The 17,273-nt window shown below is 46.3% G+C and overlaps 1 protein-coding gene across 3 annotated transcripts in view; it reads left to right on the top strand.

Annotated features, from left to right (window-relative positions):
* CLIC5 (chloride intracellular channel 5) overlaps nt 1-17,273 on the top strand; it is a 103,392-nt gene that overhangs the window by 45,518 nt on the left and 40,601 nt on the right. For 2 of the 3 annotated variants that reach the window (XM_042986491.1, XM_042986489.1), the window contains exons 2-3: nt 9,237-9,346; nt 13,077-13,202. In XM_042986491.1, the coding sequence (XP_042842425.1) occupies nt 9,291-9,346; nt 13,077-13,202 (182 nt within the window). In that variant the 5' untranslated portion in view covers nt 9,237-9,290. Of the gene's footprint in view, nt 1-9,236; nt 9,347-9,499; nt 9,637-13,076; nt 13,203-17,273 lie in introns of those variants that run through there. The other variant, XM_042986490.1, reaches the window with a different exon arrangement.

Raw genomic sequence — 17,273 nt, 5'->3', positions numbered from 1 at the left:
TGGTGACAGACATTGGATTGCTGTCTCAGGTAATAATTTTGCAGTTGCCTGGTGTGGTGGTTAATTTTATGTGTCAATATTTCGTCCAACATTATTCTAGATATTTCTGTGCTGCAGGTGTATTTGGGATGAGACTAACATTTAAATTAGTGGACTTGGAGTAAAACAGATTACTTTCTACAGTGTGTGGGACTCATCCAATTAGTTAAAGGCCATAATAGAAAGACTGACCCCCTCTGAGGAAGAGGAAATTCTACCAGCAGACTGCCTTTGGACTGAACCTGCAACTCTTCCCTGAGTCTCCAATCTGATGACCTACTCCATGAGGTTATGGACTCACTGAGCCTCCACAATCATGTGAGCCAGTCCCTTAAAATAAATATCTCTGTCTCTATCTCTGTCTCTGTCTCTGTCTCTATCTATCTTGATATCTCTATATATCTATCTATCTACACCCATACACACACACATACACACACATACATCCTGTAGGCTCTATCTAGGCAATCCTGACTCATACACTTGGAATTCTTCAGGTTACCTGCATAGTGCTGGTTCAGCCTTTCTAATCCACTTTACATAAATGCTGACGGTGTCTGAAGCCTCAAATGTGTACTTGTTACCTCTGTGTTTACCGAATGAAAAATGCCCGAGTGACCCCAGGGAGTGAGGCCCTAAGTGTCTGCTGAGAAAAGGGATGTTGTTTCTTCAAGGGCAGAACTCCCTGTGTTCAAGTGGACCACAAACCACCAAGTCCCATCCCTGCTAGCAGCGGGCTTACTAATTATTACACACCATTTGGTATTTAAAAAATAGTCCTAATAAGGAATACTACCTGACCTACACTAATAAGGAAAAAGTGGGCAGCTCCAAATATTGTCATTATAAAGAAAAATTCTTTCTCTTTCATGTAATGTGAATCCATTTAGTGCTCTATAGATGAGTCATTCTGTATTCAAAGAAAGTTCTCTTCCTGTGGCCTTTGTCACCTTGACACTCTTTCCCATAAGATAACAATCAGCCTAGCATAGCAGAAAGCTATAAATCAGAAATCAGGAATTATCCCTGATCCTGTCATGGGACCAGACTGTGCAACCATAGGCAAGTTGTTTAACCTTTCTGGACCTGTTTCCTGACCAGGAAGAAAGAGCTAGACCATATTGTCCCTGAGATCAGTTCTGGCTCTATTATTGTAGAATTTTTTATCTCTAAACTTGAGAAAATTGCCTGATTATTTGAGTCTCTGAGGACAGTTTTTATGGGCTAAAGCAACAAAAAATTGAAATGTGCCATCAGTTAACTTTCTGCAGAAAATGGAGGTTTCTGTCTTCTAGTATTTCTATACTACTTTTTATTTTTAATGAAAGTATTTTTTTAATGTGTATTTATTTATTTTGAGAGAGAGAGAGAGCAGGGGAGGGGCAGAGAGAGAGAGGGAGAGAGAGAATCCCCAGTGGGCATCGTGCTGTCAGCGTGGAACCCGACGTGGGGCTCAGTCTCAGGAACTGTGAGATCGTGACCTGAGCTGAAATCAAGAGTCGGGCACTTCCTCGACTGAGTCACCCAGGCCCCCCAACCTTGTTGGGTTTTAAATGAATCAAAGAGCCTAAAAATCTTGCATTTTGAAGTATCAGACATTTAAGCATCTGTAGGAGGCTGGGCCCAGTCAGGAGAGAGAAACCACAGAGTAGTTGAAACAGGGGAAGGTTCACAAAAAGTATTAACCGTGATAAGAGAGTAAGCATAACAGACATGAGAATTCTGGAGCTGAAGGAGAATAGCCAAGGAAGGGGTTCAAATCTCAGTGGAGAAGTTACAGTCAGCCCAGCAAAATGCGTAGAAGCTCACTGGTTTGGCCAGGCCAGAACCGGTCTGGAGTTGCTTGGGCAAGCAACCGGCCACTGTCCAGAGCTCGAGTGGCAGAATGTGGTCAGCAGTGGTGTCACAGGCGACCGCGGGAACCAGGCATTAGCGGGGGTAAGAAGCCTTCTGGCTATTGTAAACCTCACATCTCTGTGAGAGGCTCAGTGAGTCCATTTCCTACGGGCGCATTCGGAGCTGAGAGACAATAAACTGATCAATGATACAGGGTCTGTCAAGCTTAAATGTCACTTATCCATTTCCTGCCATTCCTTCTTGGAACCTCTCTGGAAAATCATTCCCTCTTTTGGACCTTGGTGCCCTCACATGACTTTTGGACAATTACCAGCTGCTTCTTTGTCTGGAGACAAAGCTCTATGTACCTGGTCTGTCCGTGGGGGTTCTTAAATCAGCAATTCTCAAACGTTGTTTGTGGCCTCTTGGGGTCGTTGAGGCTCTTTCGGGGATTCTGGGAGGTCACAACTATTTTCAAAGTAACAGAATTTCTCCCTGAGGTTGAAATTTCATGAGTAAAAGCTACTAGTGCTTGAGCAAAAATCAAGGCAGTGGTACAAACAGTGTTAGGAGTCACGTGGGTGCAGAAAAAAAAAAGAGTCTCATTTATGAATGTCCTTGATGAAGCAGTAAAAAGTATATAACGTAATAAAGTCTCAACCCTTGGGTACATGTCTTTTAAACGTTCTGGCTGATGAAATGGGAAATGCACATAAAGCTGTTGGGCTGCGTGCCGAAGCACAACGGTCCTCCAAGGAATAGCACTTTCGTGATTGAGTTGTGAACCGAACCAGCCGCTTCTCTCACGGAACAGAGATTTTACTCGAAAGAGCCAGTGGCAGACAAACTGTGGCTCCTCAGGCTTGGTGTTTCCCAGACGTTCTCTGGAAAATCAATGAAATGAGCCTGTCATTTCGAGGATAACAACTGACAGTATTTCTTGCCAGTGATAAAACACAAGCTTTCGAGAGAACACTAGACTACTGGAAAACAGATAACCTGCTACCACGCACTTGACCACTTCTCTTAAACTTCTCCGATGAGCTCAGTGGTGATATTACTGAATGAAATATTTTGACATTGTGTGATGAAACGTATCAGCATTTGGAAGATCCGCATAACTCGGTGAAATGCTATTTTCCAAATGACGAATTTGTGATGTTAAAAAATCATTCATGGTTGAAAGATCCATTCATAGTGCGAGACAGATGAATGGGGTTTAGTGGAACAGAAGAACTTCATTGATAGGGTTTCAAATTCCACCTATCAACTCGGTTTTAAGAAACTATCACTCGAGTTTCGGTATGGCATTAAAGAAAAATGCCCACAATTATCTGAAAAAGCTATTAGATTACTCCTCCTGTCTCCAACTACATATCTGAGTGAGACCAGATTTTCATTTTATACTTCAACCAAAAACAAAAGATTGCAGAAGCTAGCTTCTATTAAGTCAGACATGAAAGATTTTGCAAAAATATAAAACAATGCTGCTCTTCTCACTCAATTTCTTTTCTTAAAAAATACTTCCTTTATATTAAAATATGTCATTTATTTTAACATACAGTATGTTTCTTATTATTACTGTTATGTTTAATCAATAAGTATTTAAAATATTTTTTAGCTTTCATTTATAATACAGTAAATATAAAAGCTCTTTGGGATTCTCAACAATCTTTAAAAGCATCTAAGAGTTCTGAGATCATTGGGGCACCTGGGTGGCTCAGTTGGTTAAGCATTTGACTTCGGCTCAGGTCATGGTCTCAAGACTCGTGAGTTCAAGCCCTGTGTGGGGCTCTGTGCTGACAGCTCAGAACCTGGGAGCTTGCCTTGGATTCTGTGTCTCCCTCTCTCTCTGCCCCTCCCCCACTCACCCTCTGTCTCTCTCAAAAATATAGAAGTATTTAAAAAATTATTTTAAAAAGAGTTCTGAGACCACAATGTTTGAGAATTGCTATCTTCAATAAATCTCCACTAGTCACTTGAATTTTTAAAACTATAGGAATTTGTGAGTGCGATGGTGAAGGCGGAGAGGAGGGTGGCTGCATTACTCAAGGTCACACAGCAAATTAGAGGCAGAGATGGGTTTAGAACAATTATCTCCTGCTATAGTGTGTTATACAGCCCAAACTTCTTTCTCAGGACACTCTTCAGAGTTCCAACATCAGAATTTTGAGCTACTCAAGCCATAAAAAGGGAGTAGTACCACCCTCCCCTCAACATGCAGCCACTTCTTGTTGCTGAGGACAAAGTAAATAAAACATGGCCCATGTTTTGGGAGGACCCAAGCTCACCATTTACAGGGAGAGACTATATGAAAGGCAATATCTCATAGTATATAATATGACTTACCTGGCACATAACATAATGTATATTCATACAACCTACATAATTACATTGTACGGTTATTATCTTATGCGATATTATGTATTATGTAAGTTCTATTATATATAGCATATAATATAGTAGAGTGTAACTTATAGTAAATACATTCACTATAGGAAATAGGAAGTACTTTGGGGTCATAGTTGGCTGGTGATTTTGTGCATGTGCACTAGGCTCATGGCAAAGCAGAATTGTGAGGGGTGCCTGGGTAGCTCAGTCGGTTAGGTGTCCGACTTAGGCTCTGGTCATGATCTCACAGTTTGTGAATTCGAGCCCCGTGTTGGCCTCTGTGCTGACAGCTCAGAACCTGGAGCCTGCTCCGGATTCTGTGTCTCCCTCTCTCTCTGTCTCTCTCAAAAATCAATAAGACATTTAAAAAAAATTCAAAGCAGAATTGTGAACTTGGGAAGGTTGCCGTCAGTGGTACCCTGTTCTCCTGACACTTTCTGGCTTGCACTGGTTTCCTAGGCTTTCATAACAAATTACCGTAAACTGGGTGGCTTTTCACACACAGAAATTCTTCTGGAGGCTAGAGGTTTGAAATCGAGGTGTCAGCAAGGTCACATGCTCTCCAAAGGCTCTAGGGAAGGATTCTCTTCCTCATCTCTTCTAGCTTCTGGTGTTTCTGGCAATCCTTGGTTGCCAGATGTAGATGAGGGACTCCAATTTCTACCTCTGTCTTCACATGAAGTCTTCCCTTGCATATCTTGTGGCCAAACTGTTCTCTTGTTATAAGAACATAAGTCATATTTAGAGTCCGCCCTAATCCAATATGACCTCATCTTAGCTTAATTTCCTCTTGTAGAGACCCTATCTCCAAATAAGGTCACACTTACAGGTTTTGGAAGGACACAGGTTCAGTGTGTGTGTGTGTGGGGCGGTGGGGGGGGAGGCATTATTTAACTTACTACACTGCTTTTGTGCCTGCCCTCTGCCCTCATTGTTCAGAGCCTCTTTGGGCCATCCATCACATTTTCCCTCACACTTTTCAAGGCCTGGAGTCCCATTGAGTTTCACCTGGCTGTTCCCTGTTTGTGTTTTGAGTGGTTGCCACAAGTTCCCTTCATTTAACCCATGAGTTTAACCACGGTTTATCTGGGCCGCATAACTGGTGAGCTGCCAAGGAGGAAAGGGAGAAGCTGAACAACTCAGTAGGAAAACAGAAACAACAACAATAACAACAACAAAGACAAATACCCGGATTGAAACACGGGCTAAGAACTTGCATAAAGTCTATTTTAAGAGGCCTTGAAATAGAAGGAAGTTCAGAAAACTCGACACCAGGGAGGAATCTCAAGGACATAAGGCTAAGTGAGTTAAGTCAATCACAGAAAGACACCTACTGCATGATTTCGTTCCTGTGAGGTCACGAAAATGGTAAACATCATCGAATCAAAGCGAGGAGCTGCGGTTGTCAGGGCCCGGGGTGGGGGAGTGGGAGACGAGGAGGTGCTATTCAACGGGAATAAAGTTTCAGGTGAACAAGATCAATGAGCTCTGGAACTCATTGTGCAACGCCGTGCCTGTAGTCAACGCCGTGCCTGTAGTGCAACGCCGTGCCTGTAGTCAACAGTAATGTATTGTCCACTGGATGTCTTAGGGGCTAGATCTTGTGTTCGGTGTTCTTCCCACAAGAAAGGAGAAGAAAAGAGAGGAAAAAAAAGAAAACGAAAGAGGAAGCTGAGAATCCTCCCATGTTGTGTTTATTGCTCCTTTGGCAGTTTTCATTTACCGGGCCTAGTATCCTAGTTTAGGACAATAGTGAAAATGGGGGGATCTGCGAAGGCCAAGACCCTGTGCACCCTCCAGCACAGCTGCGTGCACGCGGACTGAAGGGCGGGGTGCGTGCGTACAGCCTGAGCACTGTCACCTGCAGCTCTGTGACCTGGGGCCACCCTGTTAACCTTGTTTGGGTCTTCAGACTGGACCACAGGCATGGCGGCAGGAGCCCTGCATCTGGAGCCAGATGGCCTGGGTTCAATCCAGGAACCCTTAGGCCAGTTATTTCCTCTCTCTGTGCCTCAGTTTCCACATCTTGCAAAAGGGTGATAATATCCCACTACATAGGCTTCTCATGAGCAATAAGTGAATTAATATTATATGTGAAGCATTTCGAACAGTGCCCGACAACACAGACATCAGTTGTTACCATTACATGAGTTTTCTGTCCAGCCAATAAGAGTTCCAATATTTTACTGGTTCCTCCTTCGATTCCCTGTCATTGCCCCTCCCCACTCCCACCAGAGATAAAACAGGTGACAGTATATGGATATGACTTTTGGATTTGTTTTTTAATTCTTGTCGCTTATAGTGTAACGGGCCCTAGGGAACAGTTCCTTTGTCAGGATGTCTTAAAGGACCAGGAACCAGGTACCTGTTGAGTGAGTGCTTCCTGGGAAGGTCTTAGGGGGCTGACATCATAAACGCAAGTTAGCAAACCAAGCTGTTATTAAATTCACCGTTGCCTGTCGGAGTGTGGCTTTATCGGTAACTTTAGCTCTGTGGGTAGGTGTGGCGCCCACGCTGTGCCCTCCCACCTTTCAGATTTTGAATAACGGAGCCCATGGTGTCTCAGCTGCTCGGGAGTGGGTCCGTTTCCAGCACCAAGGAAAAGTGAGAACTGAATAGGGATGGGGCTTTTGGTGTCGTTAAGAGAGAGGTAAAATAACTGTAATTTCATAGCAATTACCTACAACCAACACCGTCAAAGGCGCCAGTTTTCCGCGATAAACCTGAGCCTCTGCTGGGAGCAGTTTGCGAGGCAGAAATAAGCACACAATTAGGCTCTCATGTATGAAAGACAGCGTCACCCCCTCCCCACCCAAATGCCACAGCTGAACAGACCTCAAAGGGGAAAATTCGCGTTGCATTTTGGGAGTGCATTTTTTTTCTCCCTCCCTTAGAAAAAAGTCTTAATAAGCCCCCATCCCGGGACCTTTGGATTGTTTGCAGCTTTGCCGGGAAGCCTGGGGGCCTTCACTCCCCTGGCCCTCCCTGTCCTTGGAGGAAGGCACTCCAGCCACCTCTTGGGGCCGACGTTTCCAAGGCAGCTGCTAACAAACTAGAGTGAGTGGGTGATTCCCCCTCTAGGCACCATGTCAGGGGCCCATAAACCACTCGGTGGAAATGAATCACACAGGGATCGGCTCCCGACCTTTTTGTTTGTTCATGGATGTGCTGAAAATGAATTCCTTATAAAATTCACGTCTCTGTAGCCCGCTTAGAAATAAAGCGAAACTTGCCTTTCAGTTGATTAAAAAACAAAAACAAAAAAGCCACTTTATTTTGAGGAAGGTACTGAGAAAGGGACATCTAGTGAGCAGAATTATGCAAACACTCAGTAATGCTGTTATTATCATTATACAGTAAAACCTTGGTTTGCGAGCCTAATTCGTTCCAGAAACACCCTTGTATATCAAAGCAAACTTCCCCATAAGAAATAATGGAAACTCAGATGATTGGTTCCACAACCCAAAAATATTCGTATAAAAACGATTACAATACTGTAATATAATACAAAATAATAAAGAAAATACCAAATATAAAGAAAAATAAACAAATTGACCTGCGCTTTCCTTTGAAAACCTTCCTGGCGGGTGTGAGGGAGATAAGAGAGAGGAGGGTTACTGTGTAGGACGTCTTTCACTATCACTAATGGAATCACTGCTCAATGGAATCTTTTTCTGCATGGGGGCCATTGTATACGCTCACTTGGATATAGACTACAATACAGTATTAATAAACACTTGTCATATACTGTATTTAATGTAACTGGCAATCAGGCAGCAGAGGAAAGGGGCTATATCTGCAGGCAGCCTGACCTACAATGAAGCAAACCATTCCTGAGCTTCCTCTTGTGTAGAAACGCAAAGAACCGTGCATAGGTGCTTTAAAGTGACAAAACATACACTAGTGCCAGTTGGGGGCACCTTCCAACGTTCTGAAACATCACTGATTTTCTGCCACACGCTGGCCTGAGACTGAGCATCCGAGCCTGGGAGCCGATCACCCACAATCCTGCAACGAGAGAAAGAGACAGAGAGAACCACGGGCTCAGTTGTGATCATGTGACGTTCAGCATCACGTACTACTCGTATGGCAAGACATCACTCATTTATCAAGTTAAAATGTATTAGAAATGTTTGCTCGTCTTGCAGAACATACTCACAGGTTACTTGCCATCCAAGGTTTTACTGTATATGTGTTCCTGCCTTATCCACCAGCCAACTCCACAGAAGGCCATAAGCTCCTTGACCACATGCATTTTTTAATCTCCTGTGTAATTTTCTCCAGTGCCTTGCACATAATTGAGAGCCAATATACAGTTATTGAGTAAAAGAATAGTTTAACAAGCAAATGGCTTCTTGACACTGAGGTAAAGAACCAGTACTAAGGGCGTTATTGATTAAAATCTTGAGTCTGCTGTCTGGATATAAAGAGATGGGTTAAAGTCTGAGGTATTTGTTCTCATGACATACCATGGAGCAACGACCAAAGGATAGAACAGAGTAAACCAGGGAGGAACATAGTTGGGTTCGGTATAGCCAAGGAAAAGTATTTCTCATTGTTAGAAGTACCCTCAGAATGGACTCCTTTGAGAGATATAAATTGTTGGTGAGTGGAGATATTCAAACATAAACTAGATGATGACTTGGGGGGACAGAAGTTGGTGGTCTAACATCATTTATATTAGACTATGTGATGTTGAAGGTCTCCCTTTACCCTGAGATGGTTCTATGGTTTCAGAAATTTATGAGTACATACTTGCCATACTGGGAGCTCAAATTCAGTTCAGTCTGTATTGATTGAGTCCTTACCGCGTGCCAGGCATTGCCCTGCAAAGATATTAGGAAGACAACAGTAAGATAAGGCAACTGCCCTTTGACGTTAGACTGGTCATGGCTTTAGTAAATTCTCTGTATATTCCTTCTTGCTAACATGTACATGCTGATTCAAGACTCTGGTTCTCTTCTTTCTAGGCCGGAATCGATGGGGAAAGCATTGGCAACTGTCCCTTCTCTCAGCGTCTGTTTATGATCCTGTGGCTGAAAGGCGTTGTGTTCAACGTCACCACCGTAGATCTGAAAAGGTAAAAAATGCTGTATTAATGAGGGGTACCTTTGGCTGCAGGACCAGAGATCTTTCTCTGGGGGAGTGGGGGGAAGCTTGCCCATGGCTCCCAGCAGCCTCCTGCTCACACCTCATTGGCCAGACCGTGTCTCAGGACCCTCCCCACTTACAGGAGAGACACCGGGGACTGAACATTTCTCTGCCCAAATTAACAAGATTTGAGTAGCAAGAAGGAAGGAATGGATATTGGATGTGCAGCTGTGAGCGGACAGCATATCTAAAAATCCAGGAGTCAACCATTCCAGCAGTGTTAGTGCCCCATCCTGGGGGACCCTAGCGGGACTTCAGGTGTAAGAGGCTGAATTTCCAGGGGGTGTTGGGATCTGACCATTTCCTCTGCTTTGTCCCCAGTTTTAGAATTCCTTAGTGTGAGCCTTCTGGACCATAGGGTGGGACGGAGAGTCACTCGTGCAGTTTTAATGGTTGTTAAAAATACCAGGCATCATTCACTATCTGGAGCCACACGCATTTCAGTCTTACATCCTGTTTCCTGTCTTCCGCCTGTCCTATCAGTGAGCTCAAGGCTCACTCTCTGAGCGTTTATCATCCACCTCTGCCTTCTTCCCTGGCCAGTTTAGCATATTCTCCATGTTGCCTTTGTGTAAATTATTCTATACCCAGAACCCTGCCATCTAGAAATATCTAGAGATATTTCCATTTGCACTTTCTATTATCACTTTAAAACTGAGGGGCGCCTGGGCGGCTTAGTCGCTTGAGCATCCAACTTCGGCTCAGGTTTGTGAGATCGAGCCCCATGTCAGGCTGTGTGCTGACAGCGTGGAGCCTGCTTCATATTTTCCCTCTCTCTCTCTCTCTCTCTCTCTCTCTCTGTCTCAGGCCCTCCCCTGCTCAAGCACTCTCTCTTTCTCTCAAAAATAAACGAACATTAAAAGATAAATAAATAAATAAAATCTATGTGTCAAAAATTGTTATCTGTCGTTCCTCCTTTGAGTTGGGCTCCCCTCCTGAATTCCTGGGTTCTTCTGTTGTCTAAGCACTGGAGAGTTTCCAGCTCCCTTCTTTTGCCACCTCCATTGTCAATCAGTTGCCAAAGGCAGGGCATTGTCCCTCTGTGCTGTTGTTCACCTTAGGGCCTTCTCATCTGCTCCCAAAGCCCAAAGCAGTGGTTCAGGTCCCACCACTGCCAGCCCGACTGTTTCTTTGTTCATCCAACCGGACTTCTCCCTTCTGGGTTCTCTTTTTTTCTGATCCATCCTTTATATTATCCAAATCTTATTCTTCCCCAAATAGTTCTTTAATCATGGGGCTCCCCCACTCAGAAAACCTTCTGATCCTTCCCATCATCTGCGGAATAAATGTAGCTGCAGCTCTCTGTCTAATCTTCGGCCCTTCCCAACGTTGTTTCCTGATGCTTCTCTCGGTGGCCTCTCCATCTCTGTCAGGTTGGACTGCCTTTTGCCCCGTCCCCTCTGGCCTCCAGCCCCTGGCTAGGATGTTTCCTCGGCCTTCTGGAGGCTCTCCCGCCTTCCTGAATGGACAGACTGGTGTTCAGCCCCCCTCCCCCGGATTATCATCTGCGAAAGTGCCCTTGCAGGTTTGGCTGGGGATCAGAATGGGAAAGGAAGCCACCTCAAGCATTCCTCAGATGCTTATATTGCTGTCTCATATCTGTTATCTGACCCTGCCAACACCCACTGAGGTAGGCCAGGCAATATCAGAACTCCAGTCCAAAAGATACAGAAACTTTCTTACTGCAAAAAAAAAAAAGGAAAGAAACAAGAGACAAAGAAAGAAAACATATATATAGCAAAGAGTTAAGGACCTTTTAAATGTATGATACGGTGAATATTACTTTCTTGTCCTGGCACCACCAGTTATCGGCTGAGTGACCTTGAACAAGGCCCTTCATTTCTCTGAGCTTCCGTTTCCTCATCTGTACAATAGGGATAAGAGCACTGCCTTGTATAGGGTAACTGTGAGGATGTAGTGAGGCAAGCCATGGAAAGCATTTACATCCACTATTGTGCCTGGCTCGTATCAGGAGCGACACCCACAGACTGTTCTTAGCATCATTCCTTCCCTTGTGGAACTGATGATGCAGTCAGAAAAAGAGGGCTGATCTATATTAAATAGGCCATAAATTAGACTTGGTGACATGGAATTAAATGCTAATGTTGAGTGTCATCCATAAATGCTGAAGAGGGTCAACAAAGACAGAGGACCGTAACTGACCAGCAGGTCACTGGCCAAGTCCACCTGAACACTGACAGCTATAGGCAGCACTCCTCAGCGATGCCAGACTCCAGGGGCCATCGTTCTCTCGAGTCACAGGAAAAAAAATAATTTCTGTGTCTTTTAAAATTTTTTTTTAATGTTTATTTACTTTTGAGAGAGAGAGAGAGAGAGAGAGAGAGAGAGAGAGACAGAGCATGAGCAGGGGAGGGGCAGAGAGAGAGGGAGACACAGAATCCGAAGCAGGCTCCAGGCTCCAAGCTGTCAGCACAGAGTCTGACGCGGGGCTCGAACTCACAAACCGCAAGATCATGACCTGAGCCAAGGTTGGACGCTCAACCCCCTGAGCCACCCAGGCTCCCCGGTTTCTGTATCCTTAAGCCACGAGAGGTAGTGGCTGACAAATACAATGGGTATAGATTTCCCCTCCCAACTGAGGAACCCAAGCATTTTCTGCCTGTGTCAGCTCTGGAGAACAGGAGGAGCAGGTAAAGAATGTCCTCTCATTGTCCAGATGAGGGACACGCACCCAGTAAACAAAGGGACCAAGTAGATGAGATTTTAAAAATACTTCTGGTCGCAGCCGCCTTAAGGAGTTCCAAGTGTCACACAATGCAGCTGGAGAGGATGTGTGTTTGGGCAATGATATGGGAGTAGCACCCTAATTGAAATTCTTCCCGTCCCCTCCCAAACTGATTACGCCCGCCAGGAATTTGTTTCATTACAGACTCCTCTTCGCCCTTGTGTACTTTTCTTCTGTTCTTCCCTCTCGTGTTTTCCACTCCCGACTCCCACAAGTGTTGTGTGCTCTGCGGGAGCATTTGGGGTGACTCGGATGTTCAGCCCTGCGCAGGGAAGTGTCTTTTGTTGTCCCTCCCCTCCCTTACTGTTTCCTTGTCTCATGCCCACCCCACCCACCACCCCTGCATCGACCGGTCCTCCTCCCTCACTTGCATTTCCACCAGCTGGTGGAAGCATGGAAACACGCCCTTGGCACCATCAGGGCCCCCGGGCCAGCCCAAGGCCACTTTCTCTCCTGTGGCCCATACCCTTAACGGTGCAGAAGATCTTTCTTAGCATAAAAGTGTGATTGGATCCATTAATTTTTAAAATGCTAAAGCTTGGGATTCTGTACAGTGCATTTTTGTTAAGCTGAGTGGTGAAGGAACGTTTGAAAGTAAAGCCCAGCCTCTGCCCTGGGTTTAACATCTTGGCGCTCATTTAGACAGCCACCTGCCATTCCTTTCTGATTTTTCGGTAGGACTCAGTTCCTTCATCTTGACTTACTCTCGTGACTTCCACCGGACAGACTCGCGGTCACACCACATCCCTTCAGAGCTGTCTCCACCCTCCCTTGCCCTACACCCCCCACCACACGTCTGTTCTGCCCACAGAAAGGCTGGACGGCCCAGGGAGTGTCATTGACAAGTTGCAGGTTGCCCCGAAGGTGAGGCGCCCTGATGTAAGCCACCTCCTGAATCTCGATCTCTCTGCAGAAAGCCAGCCGACCTGCACAACCTGGCCCCTGGCACGCATCCGCCCTTCCTGACTTTCAACGGGGACGTGAAGACGGACGTCAATAAGATTGAGGAATTCCTGGAGGAGACCTTGACTCCTGAAAAGTAATGAGCTGCTTATTTCCGAAGCTGATGACGGGCCGGGGTGGGTCCGTGTTGGAACTAGAAAAAGCACGGCGTTAGCTTTGAGGAGGCAGATGTTCAGCGGAGCCGCATCAATCCAGAGCCTAGGACCCTCTTTTCAACCCCAGAGGGCTACCAATCTCAAAACCGCTCCACAAAGTCCAACTCCAAGGGTGGATACCCCTGGGAACAGGATATGCCTCCTAAGGAGAGCGCCGGGAAGGGTGTCCCCCCTGTCGCCCTAAGTGAGTCCTCTCCAGTTGAAGGGTGTCCCTCTCCGTCCCCCTAAATGAGTCCTCTCCAGTTCACTTTGCCTGAAAGACCCCTAACCGAGGGCAAAGGCTCCCTCATTTTAGAACGAGAGCTGGGAGGCTGACAAAATGTGAATAAGCCAGGAGAGCGGTAACCCCGTGACTTAAAACCACACCCAAGTATGCATAGGAGTCACAAACCTGACAAGGTCTGGTTGGAGCCCATATTCAAGGATTAAAAAAGACTGACTCCTCTTCTTTAATCTTTTTTTTTTTTTTTTTTTTTTTTGAGAGGGAGAGAGAGAGAGTGAGGAAGGGGGGCAGAGAGAGAGAGAATCCCAAGTAAGCTGTATAGCTCTATGCTGTCAGCACATAGCCCGACGTGGCCTCGAACGCACAGACCATGAGATCACGACCTGAGCTGCAAGTCAAGAGTCAGATGCTTAACCCGCTAAGCCACCAGTGCCCCTAGACTGACCCCTGGTCTGAAGTGAGCCCCAGGGGACATGGTAAGGAGGAGATCAGAGGGCTGACTGTAGGTTTGGATAGACAAGCTGTAAAAGAGGAATAAAGGGAGGAAGGTGAATTCTGAAAATTGATGGAAACTAGACTTGTTGGCTATACCTCATTGTAATCGGGGATTCAAACAATCACACAGTTTTGTTTTAACTAGAAGAAGATTTCTATAGGCAAGGCACAGACTCCATCCTGTAGGACAGCCACTGAGAAGTTTGAAGCGAAAGTGGTTAGAGCCCATTTTCAGGCTTACGTCGGGGCTGGGGAGACAGGAGGGCAGAGGATGGAAAAGCTGGAGGTGGAGAAGTCAATTAGGAGGAGCTACTTGGTATCAGCCCATGGAAGACAGACCAGGTGGCTGAGCTAAGGCAGAGGCAGTGAACTGGGGACAGAGAGGTACGAAGGACCTCAGTATTTACTTAGCACATAAAATAACTGGGATTTGACCACTGGAAATCACCATCTTGCATTTATTTTAAAGTTGTATTTATTTATCAATACTTGTATAGCCCTAACTGTGTGTCCTGTGAGATGGATGCTACCAGATGGATGCCTCATTTTTTTAAGTGTATTTAGAGAAAGAGAGACAGAGACAGAGAGAGAGCTTTTGCACAAGCGAACGAGTGGGGGAGGGGCAGAGAGAGAGGGAGAGAGACAATCCCAAGCAGGCTCGTCTCATGACCCTGAGATCATGACCTGAGCTGGAATCAAGAGTTGGACCCTTAACTGACTTGAACCACCCAGGCGCCCCACCAGTCGCCTCATTTTACATTTGGGGAAACTGAGGCATAGAGAGGTTGAGTAACTTGCCTCAGGTCACGCATCTAACAAGTCACTGTTAAATTAAAACTCCCAGTCACGCTCTGAATAAGCCTTAACATTTCTACATTCCTCCTGAAGGGTGTTCTTTGTCATTCACGTTGGGACAGTTGATTTTCACACCGAGAGCGGAAAGCTGCCTCAAGCCCATTGGAAGCAGCTGAGTGTAGACTTTGAATGAGCTCATTAATTAAATCATCCATACCCCCCTTCTCAGGACACCAGCCAGCCACTTTGCTGGAAGGGGCCCGAGAGGGCTCAGGGACCACCCCCCTCCCTCGGGCCTCCCATCTCCTCGCTGGTGCTGGTTTGAAATCCCACATGAGACAATACATGCTGTTTGCAATAACTAGACAGGGTTTAGACTTTGCATGGGAGACCCAGGAGGGGATGTCCAGGGCGAAGCTATTTTCTTTGGGAAGTGAGACCCACACTCAGGAGTGACCACTTGCGTCAAGGCCAGTGGGGAACGCGAAATGGAAGCGGTGGGGAGCAGCGGGTCCTACCGGGTCCTCGGCCAGGCCCGTGGGTGGACGTATGCAGCCCTGGGCTGGGCCTGCGGGGGGGTGCGGCTTGCTCTCCTGGTTCAGTCCTGTGCTGTGACCCCCTCGGATGTTCCCTTTCGGTGTGAAAGGATGACCCGAGGGCCCCTCCTGCACTTTATGCTCACCTTAGCCAGGGTCCCTCCGCCTCAACCGGCTGTGCCTTTCTCCAGGCTGCTTCTCTTACTCAGGGGTCTCCTGTCTACATCCGTAGTGGGACCAACGGGGCCGATAAGACCCCCGGAGTTACACTCTTCCAGTGCACATGTACATTCTTCCACGGGAGGACCGTCATCAGATGCGTCATCGTTTCATCCTTCTAAAAAATTTCCATGATCCAACTAGAGCTAAGCGGGGTTGGACGCAGACGCTGCCTCCTCTCTTCCCTGTCCACCCCCATTACCTGTCCCGAGTTCTGCTTCCTCCATGCTCTTTTGTGCGTCAGTGATGCGACAACCCACCACACCCAAGTAGCGGAAACTCAAAACTGTTACAATGCCTGTCTCCCGAACTCCACCAAGATGGAGGCCGTAGCGATGAGACCATCAACCCCTCTAGAGCCCCGAGGAGTGTCCTTTAGATGCCTTTCTAAGGGGTTAGACGGGGGCAGATGCCCCAGTTACCTTCCAGTAAATGCCACCTAGCCGGGACCTCGGCACCACAAAGGGAGACCTGCTATTCTACCCACAACAAGCCGCAAGCCCCTGCTGGCTTCCCGCTGCCTGGATCTGGGAGGCCCCAGGAGGAGTGCAGCCTGCCCCTCTGATTCTCTAGGGGGCAGCAAACCCCCCATAACTGTTCACTGAATGCCGCTCGGCCATGTGTTTTCCATCACACCACTGTTTGTAAAAGCTGCCAGAGAGCCAAGGCATTGTGGTAGCCTTTTTCCCCTTAGCTTTATTTTTTAAAGGAAAAAACCGCATGCAAACACTCCAACCATTTTTTTTTTTTTAAATCATATTTGGTATTTGGTCCCACAAAGCATTTGGTGTCAAAAGGAATTCAGGAAGTCTCAAGTAGTTTCTAAATGAGACTCACTTCCATTTCTTCCCAAAGACTGGCCCAGTTAATGCTCAACAGGGAAGCCCCGGGATTAGCGTTGGCGATTGCTGTTGAGGCATGCTGGGCCTCACCTCTCACCTCTGTAGAATGGCCAGGGTTCAGAGGATCCAGAACTGAGAGGCAGGAGACCAGACTCTAGCCACCTGTCTATAGGGCTTGTTTGTATGGCCTTGGGCAAGCCTGTCTCCCATTTTCTCACGAGGGGGTGAAACTACATAGTCTCAAAAATGCCTTTCAGCAGAAGCTCTGTGATCCCATGAGGGTCTCAAAGCGCTTTACCTGAGCTGGTTATTATTTAAAATAACCCTAGTGCATAGATGGCTGTGCTAAGAGGTCAGGAGGGGAAACAGATAACGGAACATGGCGTAGTATGTGGTCAGTCAACTAGCAAGAATGCGTTGGGTGTAAACAGGATTTGGAACGTTGCCAGAATTGGGGAACACTCCGAATTCATGAGTTTAAGAAGTGTTGAGGGATCTCTCACAATAGTGTAAAACAAGAGTGCTTTTTCTCAACCCTCTGGGAAGTAGAGAAGCAGCCTCAGTACCAACGACAGGATGGCACGGTGGCTGAGAGGATGGGCTTTGGGGTCAGAGGGACTTGCATTCTAATCCACACCACTGGGTTGTGCCACACTGCAGTAACAGATTAGCCACAAAATCTCCGTAGCTGAGCAGAGTGCAGTTTATTCCTCACTCCAGCAAAGTCCGAGGGGGCAGGGGGCAGTATGGCCCCCTTCCATATTGTAGCCTTTGGAGTACGGGACCTCCAAGGCTCCTTCAGCAGAGAAGAAGTAAGAAGGTTCCTACCAAATGTTTTTTTTTTTTTTTTTTAATTTATTTTTTTTAACGTTTATTTATTTT

The sequence above is a fragment of the Panthera tigris genome, chromosome B2 (genome assembly GCF_018350195.1).
Source record: "Panthera tigris isolate Pti1 chromosome B2, P.tigris_Pti1_mat1.1, whole genome shotgun sequence".
Classification (NCBI taxonomy): Eukaryota; Metazoa; Chordata; class Mammalia; order Carnivora; family Felidae; genus Panthera; species Panthera tigris.
Note: the sequence above shows the minus strand (reverse complement) of the source record. Positions and strands in the feature narration are given on the sequence as shown.